The following is a 24,502-nucleotide window of genomic DNA, read 5'->3' as shown; positions in this document are numbered from 1 at the left end:
CAGAAATGAGCAAAAAGGAAAAAAGATTGGAAAAAGTGGAGGAGGAAATTAAAGCAAAAAAACTAAGAACATTTTACAGGAATGAAGTTGTTTATAAAAGTGGCCAGATCCTCACTTTTGCCAAAAAATTTGAAGCATTGCGGGTTGCCACCAAAACACCCAAGAAAAGTAAAACAAACAATAAAGCTGATGGAGTAGATGAAACCGCAATTGAGGGTGTAACACCATTGATACATTTGGATGGTGAAAGTACCGAGAGTGATGTATCTGAAGTGGTCGAACCACAAAACGCAAAATACCGCATTTTAAACGAGGTAGTCCTTCTGGCCCGGGGTCGTCAAACTCCGCCAAGAGGTCGTGGCAGAGGCGGCAGAGGAGGCAAAGGAGTAAAAGGAGGATCAGCAAATATAATTGGATCAGCAAGCCCTGTGGGAGTCGTGACAAGGGGCAAGAAAGCGCTAAAATGAAGAGCAAAGACAGCAAAACAGTGGTAAATCTTTCTAATCATATTTTAACACTTGAACAATTTGAAGTACTGTCACGAGGTCTATCTTTCTGTCCGACAGCCAAATTTAACTTCACGGATGCACGCATTGACTTAGTTCGCTTTACAAGAAAGTTGAAATTAAGGAAATGGTTTGCTACTAAGCCTCGTTTAAGAAAAGATGATAACAAAGTCAAAGTGAGCGCCCTTTCTATTAATGATGCTGAGACATTGCAGGCAGTGCATGAGCTTGCTGGGTGTGAGGATGTGATTAATGATCCAGTCCTCAACCTCTTAAATATTGACTTTGATATTGGGGCGAGTAGCACGAGTGACTTTAAGCCCAAATCTCTCTTTGTCCCACAAATTAATAACAGCAGCATTGAGAGTTTTGAGGCAGGTATGCTCATAGAAATGAGAAAAATTGAAAGACGTGCAGAACATGTGAATTTAAACTTAAATAAAAAACAATATTTGGCTTTGCAGGAAATGAAAGAATGGACAGATGTTGTAATTAAAACTCTGATAAAGGAGGCAACGTCGTCATCTGGCCCCTAGATATGTATTTAAAAGAGGGTTTGATGCAACTCGGCAATGGTGACAATTACAGAATCTCAAATGTCAATGAATACAATGCATCTAAACATATGTATTTTGGAAAACTGTTGGATTGGAGAGACAGAGGGGTAATTGAAATTGATGAATATAATTACCTACTGTGTAAATACCCACTTATTCCAGCCCTTTACCTACTCCCCAAGGTGCATAAAAATCTAGAAGTACCACCTGGAAGACCAATTGTTTCTTCCAATAATAGTTTATTGGAAAATACCTCCAGGTATATCGATTATTTCCTACAGCCATTGGTCCAATCACTTCCATCTTATATTAGGGACACCACTGATTTTTTAAGAATAATCAATGAAGTGACGTGGAACACAGATTATTGGCTTATCAGCTTTGACGTCACTAGTCTCTATACCAGCATACCGCAGGACTTAAGCATTGATGCTTGCAAGCATTTTTTGAGAAATAGATCTGTCTCACATCTACTCCACACGCACATGTTATTAGACATGATTGAAATTTGTTTGAGAAACAATTTTTTTATCTTTAACAAACAAATGTACCAGCAGACCCGGGGAACCTCGATGGGCAGTTGCTTTGCCCCCAGTTTGCAGGCCTGTACCTCGACTGGTGGGAGGAGTTGGTGGTGAAAAACATCTCCCACTTCACTGACCACTTGGTTCTCTGGGTCCGTTATATTGACGACATCTTTTGTGTGTGGAGAGGGACTTTGGAAGAAGCAAGGGAATTTGAGGTTGTTTTGAATGATAATTCACTCAATCTACTGTTCACCAGCAATATGAGCAAAGAGACATTGGAGTTCCTAGATGTTAATCTGAAAGTCACAGATGGGGTACTTACGAGTTCTCTCTTTCGTAAACCGACTGCAGGGAATAGCCTGCTCCATGCAGGAAGTTGCCATCCCCCCAGTTTGATACGAAGTATCCCTTTTGGGGAACTCATCAGGGCAAAACGAAACTGTAGTACACAGGCAGGCTATGAAAAAGAAAAGTCCGTTATGTGTCAAAGGTTCCTGGATAGGGGATTCAGCAATACCGTGATAAAGCAAGCTGAAAATAAGGTTGAACAAATGCATAGGAAGGATCTGTTGGTTCCCAAAGTACGTGAGAATTCTGATCAAATCAGATTCATCACCAATTATGATTGTCGATCCTGGGAACTTAAGGAAAGTCTCAGCAAATATTGGGATATTCTTAAATTAGATCATGACTTGAGAGAGGCACTCAGTGAGAATCCATCTGTGTCCTTCAGAAAAGCGCAATCGCTTAAGGACACATTGAGTAATGCCCTAGTACAAGAGCCATCTAAATCCAAACAAGTTGTTGGATTTTTTCCTTGCACCAAGTGCAAGGCTTGTAAAAATAGCCACAAGTGCAAAAGCCTCAAGATTTGTAGTAACCAAGCAGAACACAAAATCACCAAGCTGTTAGGATGCAACACTGAGTATGCGGTGTATGCACTGCAATGCCCGTGTGATAAATTTTACATTGGCATGACTACCAAAGCCAAGTTAAGAGTACTTGAACACTTGAGAGCAATAAAAAATGTGAATCCACAATACCCAGTGGCAAGGCATTTCTCTATTGTACATAACCAGGACCCAAATTTACTGAAATTCTTTGTCATTGATTGTGTGGAAAACAAGGAGAGGGGTGGTAATAGGTTGTTGGAATTGCGCAAATTGGAATCCCGTTACATCATCCGGTACAATACCACACAGCCCGCAGGTCATAATGTGGGGGAAGAGCTAGCCGTCCATTTGCAAACTTAGTGTATATATAGATTGTTTTCTGTCTGCTTTCGAAGTAATTTCCATTCTTTTTGAAAAAGTAAAATTTTGTGCATTTTTTGTCCCTTTGACTTACAGATTCTACTGAGGACTCATGCAGCAACGGGTTTGTTTGTGCCCACATGGGCAACACACCATCGAACTTTAAATGAAATATGGTTCTTTGAAATTACACCAGTAATATGAAACTTGCCCACTTGGGCAGTATCAGCTGATTTTGTATATATTTCAATCAATATATTGTTGATTGTTTTGTGTTAATCCCAAGGCTTTGAAAAAACACTTTGAGTCTTCAAATGTTTATATGTAAAAACGGACATCTTCTGCTAAATGTAGTAACTTGTCTATTTCGCTTTTGATCACGTGCACGGAAGTCTGTTTACAATTTGTCACTTTAAATAGAATGGCCGCCCATAACAATTTCACCCGTGAGCAAGAAGTTTAGGCTTCGAAACGCGTAGGGTTGTTTTTTCGTGTGCCTAAATAAATACTGCACTGATCATCATTTGGGCCCCGGCTCTGGTTTTTTCTTTACCACGGACTTGTTAAACCAGGAGTGTGGAATTTGGACGGGGTTGGCGAGCACGCCGAACTCTGTGTGTCTCATATATATATATATATATATATATATATATAGATATAGATATAGATATAGATATAGATATATATAGATATCTATCTAGATAGAGATATCTATCTAGATAGAGATATCTATCTAGATAGAGATATCTATCTAGATAGAGATATCTATCTAGATAGAGATATCTATCTAGGTAGAGATATCTATCTAGGTAGAGATATCTATCTAGGTAGAGATATCTATCTAGGTAGAGATATCTATCTAGGTAGAGATATCTATCTAGGTAGAGATATCTATCTAGATAGAGAGATCTATCTAGATAGAGAGATCTATCTAGGTAGAGATCTATCTAGATAGAGATATCTATCTAGATAGAGATATCTATATATAGATATAGATATCTAGATATAGATATAGATATATTTAGATATATCTATATCTATATCTAGATCTAGATATAGATATAGATATATCTAGATATAGATATAGATATATCTAGATATAGATATATCTAGATATAGATATATCTAGATATAGATATATCTAGATATAGATATATCTAGATATAGATATATCTAGATATAGATATATCTAGATATAGATATATCTAGATATAGATATATCTAGATATAGATATATCTAGATATAGATATATCTAGATATAGATCTATCTAGATATAGATCTATCTAGAGATAGAGATAGAGATAGAGATCTAGATCTAGCTAGATCTAGATCTAGATCTAGCTAGATCTAGATCTAGATCTAGCTAGATCTAGATCTAGATCTAGCTAGATCTAGATCTAGCTAGATCTAGATCTAGCTAGATCTAGATCTAGCTAGATCTAGCTAGATCTAGATCTAGCTCGATCTAGCTAGATCTAGATCTAGCTCGATCTAGATCTAGCTAGATCTAGCTAGATCTAGATCTAGCTAGATCTAGATCGAGCTAGATCTAGATCGATCTAGATCTAGATCGAGCTAGATCTAGCTAGATCTAGATCTAGATCGAGCTAGATCTAGATCGATCTAGATCTAGATCGAGCTAGATCTAGATCGAGCTAGATCTAGCTAGATCTAGATCGAGCTAGATCTAGATCGAGCTAGATCTAGATCTAGATCGATCTAGATCTAGATCTAGCTCGATCTAGATCTAGCTCGATCTAGATCTAGCTCGATCTAGATCTAGCTAGATCTAGATCTAGCTCGATCTAGATCTAGCTAGATCTAGATCTAGCTAGATCTAGATCTAGCTAGATCGAGCTAGATCTAGATCTAGATCGAGCTAGATCTAGCTAGATCTAGATCTAGCTAGATCTAGCTAGATCTAGATCTAGCTAGATCTAGCTAGATCTAGCTAGATCTAGCTAGATCTAGATCTAGATCGATCTAGATCTAGATCGATCTAGATCTAGATCGATCTAGATCTAGATCGATCTAGATCTAGATCGATCTAGATCGATCTAGATCTAGATAGATCTAGATAGATCTAGATAGATCTAGATAGATCTAGCTAGATCTAGCTAGATCTAGCTAGATCTAGCTAGATCTAGATCTAGATCTAGCTAGATCTAGCTAGATCTAGCTAGATCTAGATCTAGCTAGATCTAGATCTAGCTAGATCTAGCTAGATCTAGATATATATATATAGTTCGCGTGCTCGCCAACCCCTCCTGGTTTAACAAGTCCGTGGTAAAGAATATATATATAATGTTTTTCACATATATGATTGTGTTTCCGGGGTCTGGGTGGGAATATTCTAGTGCTTATGACTTTGATGAGTATACCCATGGCAATGATCTAGGGTTACAGGTAAGTAACTAATCCTTGCAAGCTTTCTGAACTAGCGTACTCAAATGATCTTGACCCGGCCCCACCCTGTTTAATGTGTATGTGGCCCCCTTTGCTAAAATCATTAGAGAACATGAATTCACTCCCTATTCCTATGCAGATGATACCCAACTACTCCTATCTTTCGATAATGACAAAGACTCAACTAAACATATTTTTGCTGAGTCATTGCAAGCAATATCTGGTTGGATGACAGAAAATTTCCTCCAGCTGAATGCTGCCAAAACTGAGATCTTGATATTTGGGCACTGCTCAAACGATTTGGTCCCCTGACTGGTGGCCTACTACGCTGGGCCCAGCTCCTGTCCTGCAGCCTATGGCTAAGAACCTGGGGGTCCATCTGGACCTCACTCAATCTGAGAGACCAAGTCATGGCCACCACAGGCTCCTGCTATCACACTCTGAGGCTTCTCCGTAGTGTTCCAATTGCTTCCCTTATCAGTCCACAGAATCCGGATCCAGGCCCTGGTCATTAGCCGGCTAGATTATTGTAATGCTCTCCTTGCATCGGCAAATTAATCCCTTCTAAGTAGAATGAAGGTGATTCAGAACATTGCCGCGCGCTCTTAAAATGTCTCCTAGAACCTCTTCCCAACCATTGCGGAGGCAGCTTTACTGGCTTCCCATCCGCCAGAGAATTAAGTTTAAAATTAGCTGCCTAGCCCACAAGGCACTTCATGGTGGAAGTCTGAGCCACCTGGCGGAAAAACTTAAGTTATACCTCCCTGGCAGATCGCTTGTTCAGAGGGTAAAGGGCAGCTTGCCGTCCCCCGCTATAGAAAACTCAGAACACAAGGCAAACTTTTTGCCTATCTAGCGCCAAAATATTGGAATTCATTGCCCTTGGAGCTGCGCAAGTGCTCCAATCTCCTCCTCTTTAGGAAACTTCTTAAGACCTGTCGTATGCCTTTTTTGCAGCGCAGACCTACTCCAGGGGCGATTCCGGCGCTTTATAAATCCCATACGAATTCAAAATGTGTTGCCTAACATGCAGATGACATATGACATAACATGCTTCTGCGTTAGAACCTTTTTTAAATCAACTGTAAGAACTGGAAAATCCTTGGGGTTGTAATTATGCCTACTGTATGTTTTTGACTAACCATTGTCTTTGTTAATGTTTAGTTTTTTCAGAACAGTTATTTATTATTGGTTTGCAAATGCTTATTAAAATTGTTATTTTAGGCATATAGATACTTAACATATGAAGTTTTAAACCATTTTTAATTCCACTTCTAAAAGAGGTCCCCCTACACTAGGCATGTTAGCTTATACTTCACTGTCTTACTGCAATTGTCAGACAACTAAATAGTTATGCATGTTGGATCTTCTTAAAAATCACTGAGCGCCTGTAGCACTATGCTCTTATTCTGCTGCTCATTCTATGCACATCTGTGAGTTTTTTTATTGAAATGCTGCTCTAGGTATCTTTCAGCAGAATTGTTTATAGGGAATGCCACGATGTTTTTGTATGCTATGTATCCCAGTTTTACTTTTTTTTATCATATGTTATTTTTTAATTGTGACATTTGCTGTGTAACTTTTATGGATGGATGTCACATCTGAATAAAGTCTTTGAAGTGACTAATATAGCATTTCATTAAAAAGTATTTTTTCTTTGAATTCGTTTTTAATAAACATTTATATGCATTTTTATGTATTTAGTAATGTAACTCCTGAAGAAAACCAACAAATGCATAGGAGGGGTGTGTAGTATCCCAACACTACTGTAGGTAACAGTTGGGAGTTTTAGAGAGAGAAAGAACCCTGGGATAAACTGAAGGCTGTTTTCCTTCCCTTCTTCCAGGGAGGTGCGAGGGTTTATTATGACTATTATGAATATTACCTTGAAAAAGTACTAGAAGCGCAGCTAAGTGAGAGCAAGTAGAAAAGCAAGTCCATCCTCAACAAAGTGGAAATGAATGCAAAGGGCAAAATGTTTTGCAGAGCTATCCAAAAAGATTATGCGCAGAGGCTTAGTCCACTTGAAATTTAGATCTGGAATCGATGTAAAGACAGAAATGTCATCTGAAAGTGTATGGACCTACAGTGGCTGCCTTGCATATGTCTGTAATTGTGTCTTAATAATGCTATAGTAGCAGCGCTACACTTTTGTGACTGGGTCCTTGGCCTACCAGACAAGGACACTTTGGCATTACTGTAACGTAATAAGATGCAGAAAAAATCCATTTAGAAATGGGCTACTTTGCATTGGCTGATCCATTTCTTGTACAGCTAAAATTAACAAATTGTTGGTCAGTTTATCTTATGTCTTTAGTTTTGTGGTAGACACAATTTTAGAACCCTTTTATTTCCAGGTGAATTTAAATCCCTTTCATCTGGCGTAGAATGATTGTGGAAGAAAGTTGAAAGGGAACTAGTTTGTTACATGAAAATCAAACCCTGCTCTTGGAATGAAAGTAGGGCGAGTCCTACTACTTTGTCTTTATAGAAGGCGATCTATTGTTCCTTACTGTAACTTACTATTCCTATGGGCTTAGGTTATGGCCACTAGAAAGGCGGTCTTCCATCTGTATCCAAAACTTGTATTGATCATAGGTGTTTATTTCTTAGGGCACTGAACGTGTTCTCATGCAAATCTCTACTCATCTATTCTTTTCAACTCACTGTTATACAAAGTCCATACAGTGACCATTCACTGAAAACCTTCCTTTCATCCTAGAGTTTACCCGTGAGGTGACAGACACCCAGATGCCCCATGTTGCTCCAGTTATTCTTCCTGAGATGTACAAGATCTTTACAATGGCTGAGGTACGTGTAAACTACTTCATTTAATGTATTTGTTATCAAGCAATTTTACCAAAGCAGCAAGCAGATTGTAAGCTAATGGTACAATATTTAGGTAGAATAGTTGTGACGGGCTAAAGAGATACTAAGGGGAACACATGCAGCGAAAGCTAACCTGTTCTGTGAGATGTCACAGCAAAAGGACACATAATGAGAGTGTAGGAAGCTGGCTCTGGGTTTCCCCACAGGTATAGCAGAGTCTACATTAGGTAAGTAGTAACCTCTCTGTTTGTGGCAGTGTGGTCGAGCAGTTAGGCTTATCAGGAGGGTGTGTTGAGGGTTTATTGTATTCACTTACGTAAGGTATACTTATATTTTATTTCTAGAACCAGGACTTGGCACAGGTAAATAGAACATGCTTTTAAATGCAAAACTTTACAAGAAAATGCAATGGTGGTTGAAATTGGAATCTTTACAGGTTTGTATTTGCTTTTAAAACAGTCAAAAGTACATTGGAAATTTCAAGTACTTTTGGATTACCATTTAGTTACATCGACTACTCAGGGTGATATGCCTAGATATCATACCGCGGGTCCTACAATACAAAGGTAAGTAAGACAATTTTGGGGCCAAAGCAGTTACTTTGGTTTCCATACAAAAGACAGTTTAACACTGAACATTTTTGGGAGAAAAATCTTAACGTGGGTTCCAATGGAAGAAAAGAATGTTATCGGTTTGCAGGTAAGTACACGTCCTGCAAGAATAGATTTTGGGGGTTATAACCAAGATTCCAGAAGGCACTCAAATCACACCACCAGAGGCACTAGGGCTGCAGCGTGCAGAGCGCACGGGCCCAATGTTAGCCAATGGGGCGAGGGGGCACCCCAGTTGGGGTCTGCTCACAAGCAGACCCCTCTGTCTTGGGAGCCAAGCTCCAAGGGTTGTCGGAGCAAAGGAGGTCACAGGTTGGCACCAAGTCCACACCACCAGTGGCGCATGGGCTTCCGGGTGCAGGGTGCTTAGGTGTTGGGAGCCCAATGAAATCCCATAGAGGTTGCCTGTTTTGGATTTAGCCTGTAGGCTCGGTCCAGGAAGTCTTCTGGGAGGAACGAAAAGCGAGGCAGGTAAGTTGGAGGGCTCTGGGACGTAGGTGCACCTCATGTTCTCTTCTCCAGGGCGCAGTGTGCATTGGTGCGTTTTGAGGTTGGTTTTTCCCTTACCGGGTGACTCACGGTTGGGGGTGGGGGGGAGGGGGGGTTCTCCGTGCAGAGGCTGCAAGCAATGTCAGGGGGTCCTGGAAGGGGTCAATCAATGGTGGATCCGGACTCTGGAGTTCTGGGGACCTCACTGGGAACTGTGGGCTCCTTGTTCTCAAGTCGTAAGCAACTGGAGAAGTGGCAGTTTGAGGTGTCTGGTTTCTTGGTCCTCAGCAGTATCAGTCTTTGTTTGGAGCAGAGCTGCTATTTGCAGGAGTTCTGGTCTTTGTTGAAGTCCTCCCAGTGGTTCTGAAGGTCGCTGCCTACAGGCCAAGTCTACTTTTGGTGAGCAAAACAGGAAGCGACCCCACTGGCCAAGAGACAGGGTACCACTGGTAAATATTGAGAGAGCTCTCTTGGACATGCACAGAAATCTACTTATGACCAAGTATACAATCAACCAAGTTCGTCACCAAATATACACTGTTATGTCACACATACAAATACATCCACATGGATAAAAACACAAATCTGAACCCAAAAAACAACCATATATCACACAAAGCTAAAGAGCTCAAATGTATAACACAATCAGGGTTTGTTTAAAATAATTTAAAATGGCAATAGAGAAATACATGAATTTACACATTAAAAAGCATGAAAAAACATCATGAGAGACAAAGAAGTATATGTGAAGTGCTTAAATTCATCAGACAAAGGTTATTCCCAACAGGAATCTAATACGTAAACGCCATCAGTCTATTCACTCATTAGTTGCTTTAGACATGAGGCTGTTCCTGGATATAACTTTATGTAAAAGTGCAGACGTCGACGCTTTTCGGTGGTGGTGAATTATTGAAGTACCACCTTCATCAGGACATGTATGAAGCTTGTCTCTCAACAGGTTTAAAATTAGATACACCTAATTAAAACAAAAATATACAATGAATACAACCTACAATCTATTTGACATAATCATTAGCTAAACTCATTATTTCATTGATAGAGACCCCTCCCACATTTTAAAAACCATTTACAAACGCAGTATACAGTTTAAATAGAAAAATGATACAAATATATGAGAAAACATACGACCTTCATTACCATTTTCTTAAGGTCTGTTATCAGCGTGTCCATACAGATGTTTAACGGGTTCAACATAACCACACAGTCTTTTGTATCCCTATTTGTCACATGAAGGTACGTACATCACTCGAATGAATATTTCATGCATAATTCATAAATCCCTAAAATCATAACACTACATCATGCACATATCGTCACTCATTCTAACACTCATACAGATGATCAATCTTTCAGATAAAATACATACCTCTAATCGTGTATGAAAAGGGAGTGATGGTTACTTAACCGATCCTTCCAAATTTACACGTGGTCTGTTTAAGTCCACCGTTGCTTCACCTTATCGGTGAGTATAATCCTAATTGGGAAACAATAAGATTATATTCAGATGTTACCCCTATCCGATCTATAGTGTTTTAATATTACAACATTCAGACACTAAGGTCAACCACTCACCTCATTTGGTTCATGTGTAGACACACATATATCACTGTGGGTCAGACTTTGAACGGAAATTCAAAACTGAGCTTAATGTATGGTATCCATTTCTCTATTCCAAAAATGGCAGACAGGCTTAAAACCTAAAATAACAACATTTAGCCTTTATTATTATCGTCCTGTTTCGTGGGCCTACCACTCTTTTATATTCAATTTTTTCATTTGTACCGGATGAGTTTATATCAGCTATATCAATGACTAATCTACACTGTCTATTACTTATTGCAGACCTATAGCCACCATATATATATATATATATATATATATATATATATATATATATATATATATATATATATATATATATATATATATCAAAGTGCCCCTCTATTGCAATGCTGCCATTGTTATATGCCAGTTAATTTTTTCATGCATTTCGCCCGAGTTCGAATTTTGGCCCTTAGCGTTGCGATGATACTCCAAATTGCCCAGGTCCGAATTCGGCCCCTTCGTTAAACGGGCAAAGAGCACCAATGATAGTCAAAACATGACTTGTATGTTTTGACTATCATTGGCCTGGGCAATTTGGGGTACCATTGCAATGCTAAGGGGCATTCCCCATGTCTAGAAAATCCTGGAAACAGGTGAAACTGTAACCTGTAATTATGCTTTAAAAATAAAAATGAAACGCTCCGATTGTACACTATTTGTTTTTAGATTCTTATAAAACAATACTTGCACTGCAAGATTGCTTGAGCACCGCACAAATGCTCGGAAGAAAAACAGAAGTGCTAAGAAAAATTTGCAAAGTATAAGTTGATGTGATAGTCTATAATGTTGCTCCATCTACAGTAAGAATCTAGGCCAAATTTAGCGTGGGGGGGGTGCTTTTTGTAGTAAATCTAGTAGTACTACAATAGCAGTACCAAAATAATATAAAATATTGATAGTGTGTGGAACACTGATGCAGATGGTCCTTTTGCTTTTGCCATTGCCAATGTAGAGGTTTGGTGATGCTGCAACTGGAGGAGCCGCGGATCACCGAGGCCAGCATCAGAATCGGCACTGGCTGTTACAATCCTGAGAGCCACCGCCCCATCTCCTCTCCTCTGTTGAAGCAAGAGAGTGTCAAGGAGTCTCAGAGAGACGGATAGCGAGGGTGAGAGTGGCACATGTGGTGGAGGGCAAGAGGGAACATCAGGCTGTTACAACTTAGAAAGTTCTCTTCCAGGGGATCCTCATCAATAGTCATAAGCATTAGAATATTCCAGCCCATGCGCGGGACCCCGGAAACCATATATTATATGTGCCCCACATATATATACATATGTATGTATGTATATATATATATATATATATATATATATATATATATATATATATATATATATATATAATTGCAGACAAATAAACAGTAGAGCTGAATTATGCTGTAAAGAATTTCCACCATACATTTGCATTAGAAACATGAGAAACAACACCAAAGATTGTTTAGAAACTGTTTTAATGCTTTGAAAGCAGTAGAAATTCTTATAACTCACTGAAAGCATAGAAAGCTCCCAGGCTGCATTGCAAACACACAGTCTAAAAACACTGAAAAGCTAACCTGTAGCTGCCTGCAACAAAAAACTGACACAGTGCCTTTAAGGCACTCATGACCCCCAGTATCCCATCATGCCTCAGGGGTGACATTTGGGTCAGTTGTTCTTTCCGGCTCCTTCAGGAAGGACCCTGGTAACACAGCTCCACTCATTTCTGGCTTTTCTGACAGAAATTTGCTTCTATTTTCTATCTTTTGGACTTACTTTGACTTTTAACATCTTGTCAAGTAAGGTTTCTGTCTTTTTAGACATTTTTTGTGTGGCATTTTTATTTTAAAATGCCTTTTCTTTTTGACAACTGTCCTTCTTGTGGCAACAAGAAGGCAAAATCAGACAGTCATGATGTCTGTATACTTTGCTTGCCTGATCATCATGATCCTAAGGACTGTCCACATTGCGAACGCCTGTTTGAGAGAACTCTCAAGGACAGAGAAAGAAACCGCATTTATGGACTGGCCCAAAGGTCCTCCAGAGGAAGATCTCCAGTGAAGAAGGGCACCGAGAGGGCCAGAAGTCCTTCTAAAGGCAAGTCTTCACGCCCTTCAACTTCAACGTCGGGCTCGGTGCTGAAGAAACATCTCTGGGAGTTTTCCAACTGAAAAACGACTGTTGACGGTGGGCTCGCTGTCGAAAAGATCAGGTTAGTCACGACGTCGAGGATGCCAGCTCCGTCAACGAAATCCCCTCCGCCGTCATCAACCAGGCGACGATCGGCGTCGAGGGAGGTCACGCCTCCGCCGTCGTCAACAGGGCGGCGATCGGCGTTGAGGCCAGTGACTCCTCCGCCGTCGTCAAAAGGGCGGCTATCGGCGTCGAGGACCAAGACCCCTCCGCCGTCGTCAACCAGGCGACGATTGGCGTCAAGGACCAAGACCCCTCTGCCGTTGTCAACTCGGCGTCGAGGACCAAGACCCCTCCGCCGTCGTCAACTCGGCGACGATCGGCGTCGAGGGGCGGCACGCCTCCACCGTCATCTCGACGTCGTTCGGTGTCGAGAAGTGTGACTCCGCTGACGTCAGGGCGACATCCGGCGTCGAGGACCAAGACCCCTCCGCCGTCGACAACCAGGCGTCGAGGCGATCTCCGCGATCTCCGTCGAGGTCTCGTCGACGTTCGGTGTCGAGGATGTCAAGAGTTCCTCCGCCGTCGTCACGTAGACGCTCGACGTCGAGAGACAAAGCTCAGTCGTCGGCAAGTCAGCGCCGTTCGACGTCGAGAGACCGTCGTTCCTGCCATCACTCATCGACGATGAGGGAGAGATCGGCGTCGAGACACTCGGCGATTCTTGTTACAGAATCGGCTTCGCGTCACTCCATCTTCTCAGTCTTCAGGTTCCTCCAGCTCATCTTCAAACACCAGAAGTCCTGTCCGTAAATCTCCTCCACGTCGGTCAGAGGTTTCGGCTCATGGGGTGAGGCTGTCCCCTAGATGGTATGCATCACTGCAGAATTGGAAGGAATCAGGGGCTACGCAACGCCTTCGGCAGTACGTCAGCCCTGAACATAGATCTCGGCTGCAAAGGCTGGTTGCAGAGGTAGGCAGTCAGTCCTCCCAGGCAACAGGCAGCACGTTCACCTGAAAGGAGACCAGGTAGATCTCGTTCTCCAAGAAGAGAGGAACGTCCGAGAAGATCTCGTTCTCCAAGAAGAGAAGAACGCGCGAGAGGCGACGCAGTTCCCATCGCAGGAGTAGAAGAACTTCTTCCACTTCTTCCACTTCTTCCACTTCTTCCACTTCTTCCACTTCTTCCACTTCTTCCACTTCTTCCACTTCTTCCACCTCTTCCACCTCTTCCACCTCTTCCACCTCTTCCACCTCTTCCACCTCTTCCACCTCTTCCACCTCTTCCACCTCTTCCACCTCTTCCACCTCTTCCACCTCTTCCACCTCTTCCACCTAATCTTCCACCCAATCTTCCAGAAGAAATTACTCTCCTACTCTCACTGCTGGGAAGATATGACAGAGCCTTATGGGACTCGATGGAGTGCTTCAAAGTCAAGCTCCCGAAGGAGAGGACCAAAAGGACTTTGAAGAGACACTAACGGAAGGCTGTCTGGTGGCTAATCAAATGATAAGCACCGGGGCGGACAGTGCAGTGTTGGCGTCACACTCTTCTTCCCATGGAGTATGTGCCAGAAGGTCTTCATGGTTACGCTTGACAGGCCTGAAACCTGATGCTCAACAACGCATCTTAAATCTTCCTTTCTCTGGGTCCTCTCTCTTCGGGGAACACGCGGATGAGGAAATGACCGCGATGAAGACCGAACTGGACACGGTAAAAGCGGTCGGTTTGGAGAAGAAGGAATTCAAACGATGCTTCAAATCCACCAGGGCCAGAGGGGCTCACAGAGGGTTCAAACCCCTCAGTGGTCCCAGAACAAAAATCAGGGAAAAACCCAATTTCGAGGAGGCAAATCTAACAGGGGTAGAGGAGGTCATCAGCAGTCCTCTTCTACACCAAGAGGAGGAAAAGCCTGAGCAGTGGCTTCCTCTGGCGCCGTTGCCCACTCCAGTGGAAGGAAGTGCTTCGCAACATCTGGCAGAGTGGGTCAGCATCACAAAAGATCGTTGGGTGCTGAATATACTGCGCAATGGATATGCACTACGTTTCCGTGCGATCCCAAAGCCCATACCACCAAAAAAGTCTCTTCATTAAATCTTCTCCGAAGAGAGGTCAAGACTCTTCTTCAAAAAAAGAGCCATTGAGGAAGTGCCTCCCTCTCAAAGGGGAAAAGGAGTCTACTCCAGATACTTTCTTGTCCCCAAAAAAGATCAGGACGACAAGTTCAGACCCATCTTGGACCTTCGCCTTCTAAACAAGGTGGTGGTCAAAGAAAAGTTCTGCATGTTGGCTCTTCACCAAATATGTCCACATCTCCAAGTCGGGGATTGGATGTGTTCGGTGGATTTGCAAGATGCATACTTTCATATTCCAATCGCCCTTCGCCATCGGAAATACCTGAGATTTGTGGTAGGAAGCAAGCACTACCATTACAAAGTGCTGCCCTTCGGGCTCAAGTCAGCACCACGAGTCTTCACCAAATGCATGGCAGTGGTTGTGGCTTATCTACACAAGAAGGGGCTCTTCGTCTATCCATACCTGGACAACTGGCTCCTGAAAGGACTGTCGAAAGGTAGGGCCGAATTTGACCAAGAACCCTTCAGTATTTGCCCGGCGTTAGCCGCCTCTCATACCATTCGAGATTACCAAACAAAGAGGCAGGCGCTGGAGACCGAAGGCAGGAAACAGGAGTTTATTCCGACGGAGCAGAACACGTCAAATCAGACAAAAGGGTATCTTCTCGAGGTGCTCTAAACGCATCCTTGAGGCCTGGCCTCTTATACACAGGTTTATTGCTTTATTACATAAAACACATTCTTGTCAATACTTTGATGTACGGAAAGGCATCCTCGGAATCTCCGCTCCAAACCCGTTCCCACACATATTTACAGTAAAAGTCCCACCCCGATCTCAGTAGGTGATGACTATCGCGCAGCTGGATATCCCGCCGGCTCCCGGAATGTGCGCGGCTGATCGGATCTCATGGGGTGGGGGCTTTTATCATTCATAGATTCTTTGAAGGACGACAGCTTCCTACTGTAAGGGGCAATAAACTGTATCCGTGGGGCTAGGTGATGGCCTGGGATCGGGCGGGACAATCGGGCACAGAGGAAGGGGTTCATCAAAGGATGCGTGATCATTAAAGGGACGGAGGGAGGTGTTAGTCGGGTACGGAATGTGGCTCCGAGGCAGGGCCGCGCTGAAGGGGTGGTTTATGGCCCAAGCATGTGAGAACGTGGGCTGTCAGCGCGCGGGGGGGGGGATGCTGGCGGGGTCAGAGAGAGAGAGACGCGCGGGCTATCGGCAGTGGGCAGAGAGGCCATGGTGTTCAAAATGGCTGCTACTTACGCGCACATTTGAGCTAAAAAGGGGGCAAGATGGCGCCGATAATGTTTACGTCGCAATCTAGATTTTAACAGGACCATCTCCCCGACAGGTACTCAGCGACTTTCAACTGTGCCTACGACAGTTACACAAGCTAGGCCTCCATGTGAACATGGAAAAGTCTGTCCAATGACCGACCCAGAGCATCCACTACCTGGGCGCAGTTCTGGACACAAGTTTGGGAAAATCGTTTCCTTCGGAGGAGAGACTATCATCTATGAAACAGAAGTGCAGGACTCTCCTCCAGTCTCGACATCCAACAGTCAGACAGGTAGCTTCCCTGCTGGGCTCCATGGTGTCCTGTATTTTTCTGATTCCAAACGCCAGACTGAGAAAGCGGCCTCTGCAGCAGGCTCTAGAGGACCAGTGGGACCAAGCGACAGGGAATTGGGAGGATCAAATCAATTTGTCCCAGACAGCGAAGACTTCCATCCTATGGTGGACTCGCCCGCAGAATGTGTTGCTGGGAGTACCGTTTCACCAACCTCTTCCAACACTGTCCATGGTCACGGATGCTTCTCTAGAGGGCTGGGGGGCACACATGGAGTGCCTTCAAATTCAACGTCGGTGGTCAACTCAACAACAAACCTACCACATCAACATGCTGGAGCTTCGGGCAGTTCATCTAGCTCTCAAGGCTTTTCTTCCAGCTATAAACACCGACTCAGTCCTAGTTCAGACAGACAATACCACCACCATTTTCTATCTGAACAAACAAGGAGGCACACAATCTCCCTGGAGGCTCAGGCGATCTGGCACTGGCTTCTGGCTCGGGCCTATCAGTAGTGGCAGTACACCTTTGAGATGTCATCAGTGATGTCACTGACCATGTCATGAATGATCTAATATGTGACATCAGCAGTGGATTGCGGGTGCGCGAAATATAGTTAGTACAACTAACTATATAGGAGCCATTTCATTGGTTTTGTATGAGTAAAATGTCCAGCTAACTATAACGCCACTAAAACTTATAGTTTTTTGAGTGAATTTCAAAGGTTTTTTAAAAACGAATTCCTAACTATACAACTCCTGAAACCTATGTTTTTTTCAGTGAATATATATATATATGTATATATATATATATATATATATATATATATATATATATATATATATATATATATATATATATATATATATATATATATATATATGGGGCACATATAATATATTGTTTCCGGGGTCCCGCGCATGGGCGGGAATATTCTAATGCTTATGACTTTGATGAGGATACCCCTGGAAGAGAACTAGGATTACAGGTAAGTAACTAATCCACGCTGCTCCTCCCTCCTTCTGGGGGGCCACCAGCGAAGGGTACGTGAGCCCTGTCACCCCTGAGGAAGCGGCGGTTCGCACCAGGTGTGGTTTGCAGGGGTTTGTCAGTTGTCCACACTCGCACCAGAATCAGGAGTCTTCACCTTGCAGTGGAGTAAAAAAACAAATCTAAACCTGTTGTATATTGATTCTTCTTGAAATATGGCTGACAGTAGTCATTAGCCCTTCCTTAGTGTTTTCACCTTCTCAGCCTCCCAGAATACCTGTGAGTGTTCTAACCTGTACCAGAGTGTTCTAACTGTGTCAGTTGATGGTGTGGTCAGGTGGCGAGGTTTTATTCTCAGCTGTGTCTTGGAATAAATCTACATGTAATCAACTAGAAGTATCCTGTCTATCTACAACTTATTTACAACAAAACCGCTGTTATTAGGGATCATCTAGCCGCTGCAAAAGGCTCCTTGAATCCTCAGGGACTTGCACCATACCTAAGCAATAACGTTGGTGAGGTGAGTCACATCCTTGCCTTTTACACTTCTAAATTGCTGTGTTTTCTCACCTGAGGCCTGCACTATGGCAAGGCGATGGTGAGGTGAGCCCCATTCCTGCCCTTCACACTTCTAAATTGCTGTGTTATCTCACTAGAGGCAACCAGTCAGGAGTCTCTCCCCCCTGGGGTGCCCGAGGAAGTGGGAGATAACAGCCAGATATTACAGGCCTAAGCAAAAGTAATAAGAAGCTGTTCTAGAGGCTGGAAAATCTCAAAGCTTATTATCACGCTGTACACCGAATTTGTTATCAAACTACACTTTGTGAACTGCTCGGTAGTGGTAATAATTGGATTATAGAAGCTTGAGGCACAGAATCTATTTCTATAATCTCCACTTCACCAGGAGGAGGATCCCCCAAACATTAAAAAAAAATCAGTCCCTAAATCTGATTACATCCATCTAATAAGACTTCCTCACTAAGGTTGTCGTAATGGCATTTAAAAAGCTGAGTAATTGTACAATTTATATGAAAAGATTGGGAATGGCCCAAACATTAAGAGTAAAATTAGAACCGCGGATATAGGCGCTCTCTGAGGGAAACCTCCAATAACTGAGTTCTTCCCGCCACATTCAATTCCTGCAATGAAAAAACAAGGTTCCATATTGGAAGAAACAGCAGAACAAAGTCAGGGGAAAATGAATACCACCAGGATGTCAGACGTTTCAAGACAAGATTCTAAGGAAGAAATGGAACAACCCACAATAGTGGATCAGCAACAGTCTCTTCCACAAGCATCTATAAATGTTATTGCAAACATGGACTATACACTACCGGACGTAAATTTGAGTCAGCTGACACACCTAACAGTATCCAATGTCCAGAAGGAGTCCATGCATCTATTTAATAGTACTCCCAGTAATCTACAAGGCCCAAAAGAAAATCTATCTCACTCACCAGATTTTCCCCTATTTTTGTCCCCTCAGTCTATAAACCACCAAGATAACCTTTGAGTCGCCCCTTTCATTACATAGGGTACTCAAATCGATAATTACCCTGTTGAGAGGAACTACATTAAACTCTGACTATTCTCTGAAAACGCAAACTCAGATTTTACAATATTCGGTGCGCTAAGATAACAAGCAAACGATTTCACGTCTACGGATCAGAAATTAAGAACATGACACTATACTGGAGGGGAATAAGCAATTGCAGATTAAAAATAGAGCAAAACAAACTTGTTCAAACAAAAAGGCAGCAGAAAAGATTAAAAGAAAGGGAGACACCATCTATTTGTTCTGAAAACGTTATCAGGACCCCAAAGGAGAGAGTGAACCAAACCAATCCCTTCAAAGCTAACCAATATTCACTCTCAGAGACGCACAACAACCTACAACATCTACTAAAGCATAAATGACTGACACTCTTAATTGTATACTCCAATTAGAGAATGATGAATTGATTTTGCGTGTTGGTACCATTTTGCGATTGGCTACGGGGGCCCGCAAATCGATGTGTGACTCGTGAAGTATATCCTGATACTGTTTTTGATCTATTGACCGCCTGTTACATTATGACTTGTCATGTTTTTTAATTGTCCTACTGTGATTGTATTCGTTGTATGCGTTTTACTTTTATGGATACATTGATATCCGAATAAAGTCATTGGATTGGAAGGCATTAAATAATTCAGGAACCAAGTCAATTGATAATATAAAACCACATAAAATTCCAATGCTAAAAAGAAAGTCCAAATAGTCACTTCCAAAGAAAGTAAATAAAAAGAATTGAAGATTCCCAAAACTGAAATGTTGAAAAATAAAGTTTCCACAACATGTCTTTCCATCAATAGATTCTCAAGAAAAGGAAAAAAGGTCACAAATCGGAAAACCGATAAAATCAGCCCTCAAACAAGAAAAGGGACCTTTACAAAAATCTCTTTGGGAGCATCTGAACCCTCAAGCTGAGTCCTGTTTTAAACATCTTGGATCCAACGTCAGAACTCTATCCGTACATTAGGAATTTTCAAATCTTTTCGATGCAGGTAATGATCCTTTAAACCGCCAGCCGATCCTAAACCTTCTACAGCATCTCCTTACTCTTCAAACATTTTCATCTCCTGAAGTGAAACTAGTCTCCTTCCCAGAGAGGTCTAATGTGACTACAGCAAGAGTGGAATTCTGGTCTAATGTGATCCCATCGATAGTGTTAAAAGAAAGTGAAATGCTACATAAAAAAAGGATTCAATGTTATCGGAGTGAAACCGAAAAAAATCCCTATGCTGTCTGTAAGAACTACAGATCTAACCAGGTGAAAGACACTACAACCACAAAATAATGATCAGGAAGTGCATTCATGTTCTGTACGAGCAGATAACCTAACAATCTGCCTTGAAGATGGATGGAGACAGGAAGATCTGGAACCATGTTAATTCTAACCACAGGAATTCACTGAAAGTAACTTTTGGTCCTGGATTGCAAGCTCCTTAAATGCCAACAGACAGAAAGAGGATCTAAACTACATTTTTAGCAAAATTATAGACTTGGTTTCCTGGAATATGGCAGGGTTCAAATTTTCTAAATGATCTAATCTGTTAGAGCAATTGCCTGCCTTCAAGAAACCTGGGTCTCTAATAAGTCCGATCAAAAATACTACTTTGTCTTTGAAATACCATCAGAAAGCGTGAGACGCGATCATGCAAAGAGAGGTTTAACTCTTCTGCTATCAGAGAAAGTCAAGTGGGATTTTGAAATAATCCACTTACCCAGCAAAAATGTCCAGTGCATTGTTAAAAATCCCTAAGGAAAGTTCGACCTCTGCAGATAAGTGATTTCTGTTTATTATTTATACTCCTCTTGGCTTGGAATTTAGCTCATTATTGGTAAATGTCTTTGAGCTAGTAGAATCATTCACAAATTCAGGAATCAGTCCATCATTCCTTCTTTTAGGGGACTTTAATGCGAAAATTCCCACCACCAATTATAACAGCATCCAGAAGGATGACCACCACCAATTATAACAGCATCCAGAAGAAAGACTTTGATGAACTCTGTTTCTTACCAAATCCTATTTTTCCAGGATCTATAGAAGGCAATATGCGAGGGAAACTGATTTTAGAGTCGGTTAACGGAATAATCTTGAACTGCAGAACAGAAGGTGATATTTCAGCATCATGTGAAAGAATGGGAGTCCCTAGTCTGTCAATATTAGATTACGGTATTAGTAGTCACGTCTTATTTCAGAAATCAGTACCTGAGTACTCATTTTACAGAAAGCCGTGATCTTGCAATAAAAAATCGAACTAAAGCTTCTATCTCCCTCTACTTGGTCCTTATCACATATGAATGCATATACTTTCATAGCCCACAAACGGGGCATACTCCTATGGAACACTCGCACTTTAATAAACTGAATACTATGATCATTGCTCAGCAGCTGTTCCAATCTAATATGAAAATCAATCCTGTCCTAAACTTTGAACACATCCTTATGGCAGATGTTCAAGCAATCAAAAAAACGGCTTCCCCTGATTAATTAATAAATTAAAACCATCAAGAAATATGAATAACCCTATAGATGGTATGTCAAGACAGATAAATAGATTAATTTGACTGCAATTCTTATGTTTCTCAGCCCCTAGGAAAAAAGAAATCTCCCTCTCCCAGAAAAAAAATCAAAACTGACCAGAATAAGAGAAATATGGATACAAACTAGGCTGACTTGCAGATGCCAGTTTCTCAAATAACCAGCAGTTCTGTCGTCTAAAAAGGAAAGCAACTGGAGCCCGAAAATCCCAAACAGCATCTCCGGTCTCCCAAAATGAATAGGAACGGTATCTACTGGAGCACTACAAAGCAAATCTGGTCAACCTTTGTCAAAGTGACCCTTCTAATAGGAAATGTATTCACGAAACAGATTGTCTGATAAGTGCCCCAACTGATAAACAAATTAAATCCTATATCAGGAGGGCAAAAGCCTCTGCAGCGATGGGACATAAGATTCCGGTTACAATCCTTAAAAATAATCCTGAAGGATAGTGCAAGTTCTTGGCACTACTGTTCAGTCACAGCAATGAAACTGGTCAAAGAAGGGCTCCCGCCTTTCTCCCAGTTACTACAGACAAATTTCTTTACCGGAATCAACTGGGGAAATCTTTGCTGCAAGTATCCTGGACCATCTGAAAGACTGTGCCTTTTCCAGGGGTGTGATTCCGATGGTCCGGGCAGGCTTTCATCCTAAGCACTCCGTTATTCATAACATCGGACTTTTACAAACATTAATTGACAAATACATTACAATGAAATCGCAGATAGTCTATAGTTTATTTGTAGATTTCTATGGAGGAAATTGGAGACAATCGAGATGCTTGACAGCTTATTGAGGCATTGCTAACAGTAACGTAGTGTAGAGTCCAGATGGGGAGTGAGAAGGGTCTAACTCACAAGATACTCACTTTGAATGGCCTTAAGCATGGCTGTCTGCTAGCCCATATACTGTTCTCCATACTTGTGAGTTATTTACCAGAGTATTTAGCAGTAATCAAGTACTCCCTCCCAACGCCCCCCTCCCAATAGCTCTTAACAAAATCCACACCTTAATGTAGGCAGACGATGTGGTCATATTTGACCTAGCACCGATTGGCCTGTGTGAGAAGTTGGCCTGATATATGATGCTCACTAGTTCTAGTGATCCCCTTGTATCAGTCCAAACAACCCTTATGGTGATTGGTTGTAAGTCAACCTTATAGACCAGCTAACCTAATGGTAGCATGGACCAAGCAGTCTTAGGCTAAACTCTTTTGGCATGTGAAGCCAGCTGTTTTACCACAATATAACCCCTTGAATACCAGATGAAAGGACACCACACATGTTGTTATGAAAATAAACAGTATATTTATTAATAACAACACCTCTGAACTCTTTGAGGTCAGAGGGCTAAGCACATGACGATCTCTTAGGAAAAATACGATAAGTTGCACAAAATTACAATGGTGCCCTAGGGGCACGACAAACCATATACTAAGTAAGTGGAATGTGAAAGTCGATAGAAGAAATGGAGCTGTCCAGAGGCTGTAGGATCGTTGGGACCACGCTACACTAACTTTAGGTAAGTAATAGGAGGCCCACGGAACGCGTGTGCAGAGTGTGAACTCACACGCGAGATGCGTAACAACGTCTATGGACAGTACAGTTCATGTAAAAGGTAAGTACGGACAATCCTGACTAGGTAGAACTAAAACGGCTGTGGAACTGGACACTAGGACAGTTAAACTACCCTTGAGCACCGAAATGCTCTCGTTACCTCACCCACGGGCTGCGGGTGCATAGGTGTCAAAGTGTGTCGGGTTCTCGCGTTGAAGTCTATGGAGCCTGGAGGAAAAGATGCTGCAGGCGACCAGGAGGAAGATGTCCGGTGCGATCCAAGGGTGGATCGGTGAAGAAGAGGACCTGAAAGCAGAGGGGACAGTGTTCAAAGTCACTAGCCAGTGACCGGTGTGGAACCAGGAAGGAACCAGATGCTGTTGTCGCGATCAGGTGAAGAGCGGACGCTTGACTCTGCAGCCACGTGGACCAGGAGGTGTCTTCGACCAGGATGGAGGCACGAGCTGTCCCACTCAGGCTCTCGCTGTCGGTGGTGTCGGATCCGGGATTTGAGTCAACAGGCCTTGGCAAAGGCAACCCACGCGGTGAGTGAAATAAAACGTCTGGTGCGGACTAGGAGAGTCCGGGGTGCCCCTCTATTGGAAGGGAGCAAGGGCCAGTCTGGAGCAACCAGACCAGCAGTGAAGATTTCAAGGTTCGTCGTCTAGGAGGCCACTAGCCAGCCGGCAAGTGACCAGACAACGCGTCGAGCAGCAAACAAGCAGAAGGGCCCCACGCAGATCTCGTGGAAGCTGGAGGGCTGATCTTCGGTGCAGGAGCTACTCGGGGCTGGGTCTTATCAATCCCCAAAGCACTTGGTCGAGTTTACCTCGGGAGTCGTGCTGGAAGCGAAGTGCAGGTTCTTTCAAGATGGCCGGTCCCACGTGTCTCGTCGCACCCATGGGTCTCAGCTTTGCTGCAGATGTGAGTTGAGGTCGGAGAGGTCTGGGAATCCGGGTCTCGTCGGGCTCTGAAGTCTGGATCCTCGAGGGAAGACGACAAAGTGAAGCCGCTGGACGCTTGATGGTGCCTGCAGTTGCAGGGTGGACACTCCTTGCCCACAAGGGAGATTTCTTCAGTCTTCTGTGGAGCAGAACGTCGAAGTCCAGAGTTTCTTCTTGTAGAGTAGTTCAGGATTAATCTAATTTGGAATGGGACCAGCTCCTACCTTTATTCTCCTAAAGGGGGCTACACTACTGACTAGGTCCCTCCCCTGGGTGGGACCAGGAAGGGGGGTGGCTACACCCCCTATCCTTTGTCCGGTTTCGCGCCAGAGCTGGGGCAGGGATGCCCCAGCA

The 24,502-nt window shown here is 42.6% G+C and overlaps 1 protein-coding gene across 1 annotated transcript in view; it reads left to right on the top strand.

Annotated features, from left to right (window-relative positions):
• The window catches only part of IPO9 (importin 9), a 514,800-nt gene that overhangs the window by 120,665 nt on the left and 369,633 nt on the right, over nt 1–24,502 (top strand). The window contains exon 6 of the mRNA XM_078644100.1: nt 7,974–8,062. Coding sequence (XP_078500226.1) covers nt 7,974–8,062 — 89 coding nt within the window. The remainder of the gene's footprint in view (nt 1–7,973; nt 8,063–24,502) is intronic.

Source organism: Lissotriton helveticus, chromosome 5_1 (genome assembly GCF_964261635.1).
Source record: "Lissotriton helveticus chromosome 5_1, aLisHel1.1, whole genome shotgun sequence".
Classification (NCBI taxonomy): domain Eukaryota; kingdom Metazoa; phylum Chordata; class Amphibia; order Caudata; family Salamandridae; genus Lissotriton; species Lissotriton helveticus.
This window is presented reverse-complemented; position numbering and strand designations above follow the sequence as displayed.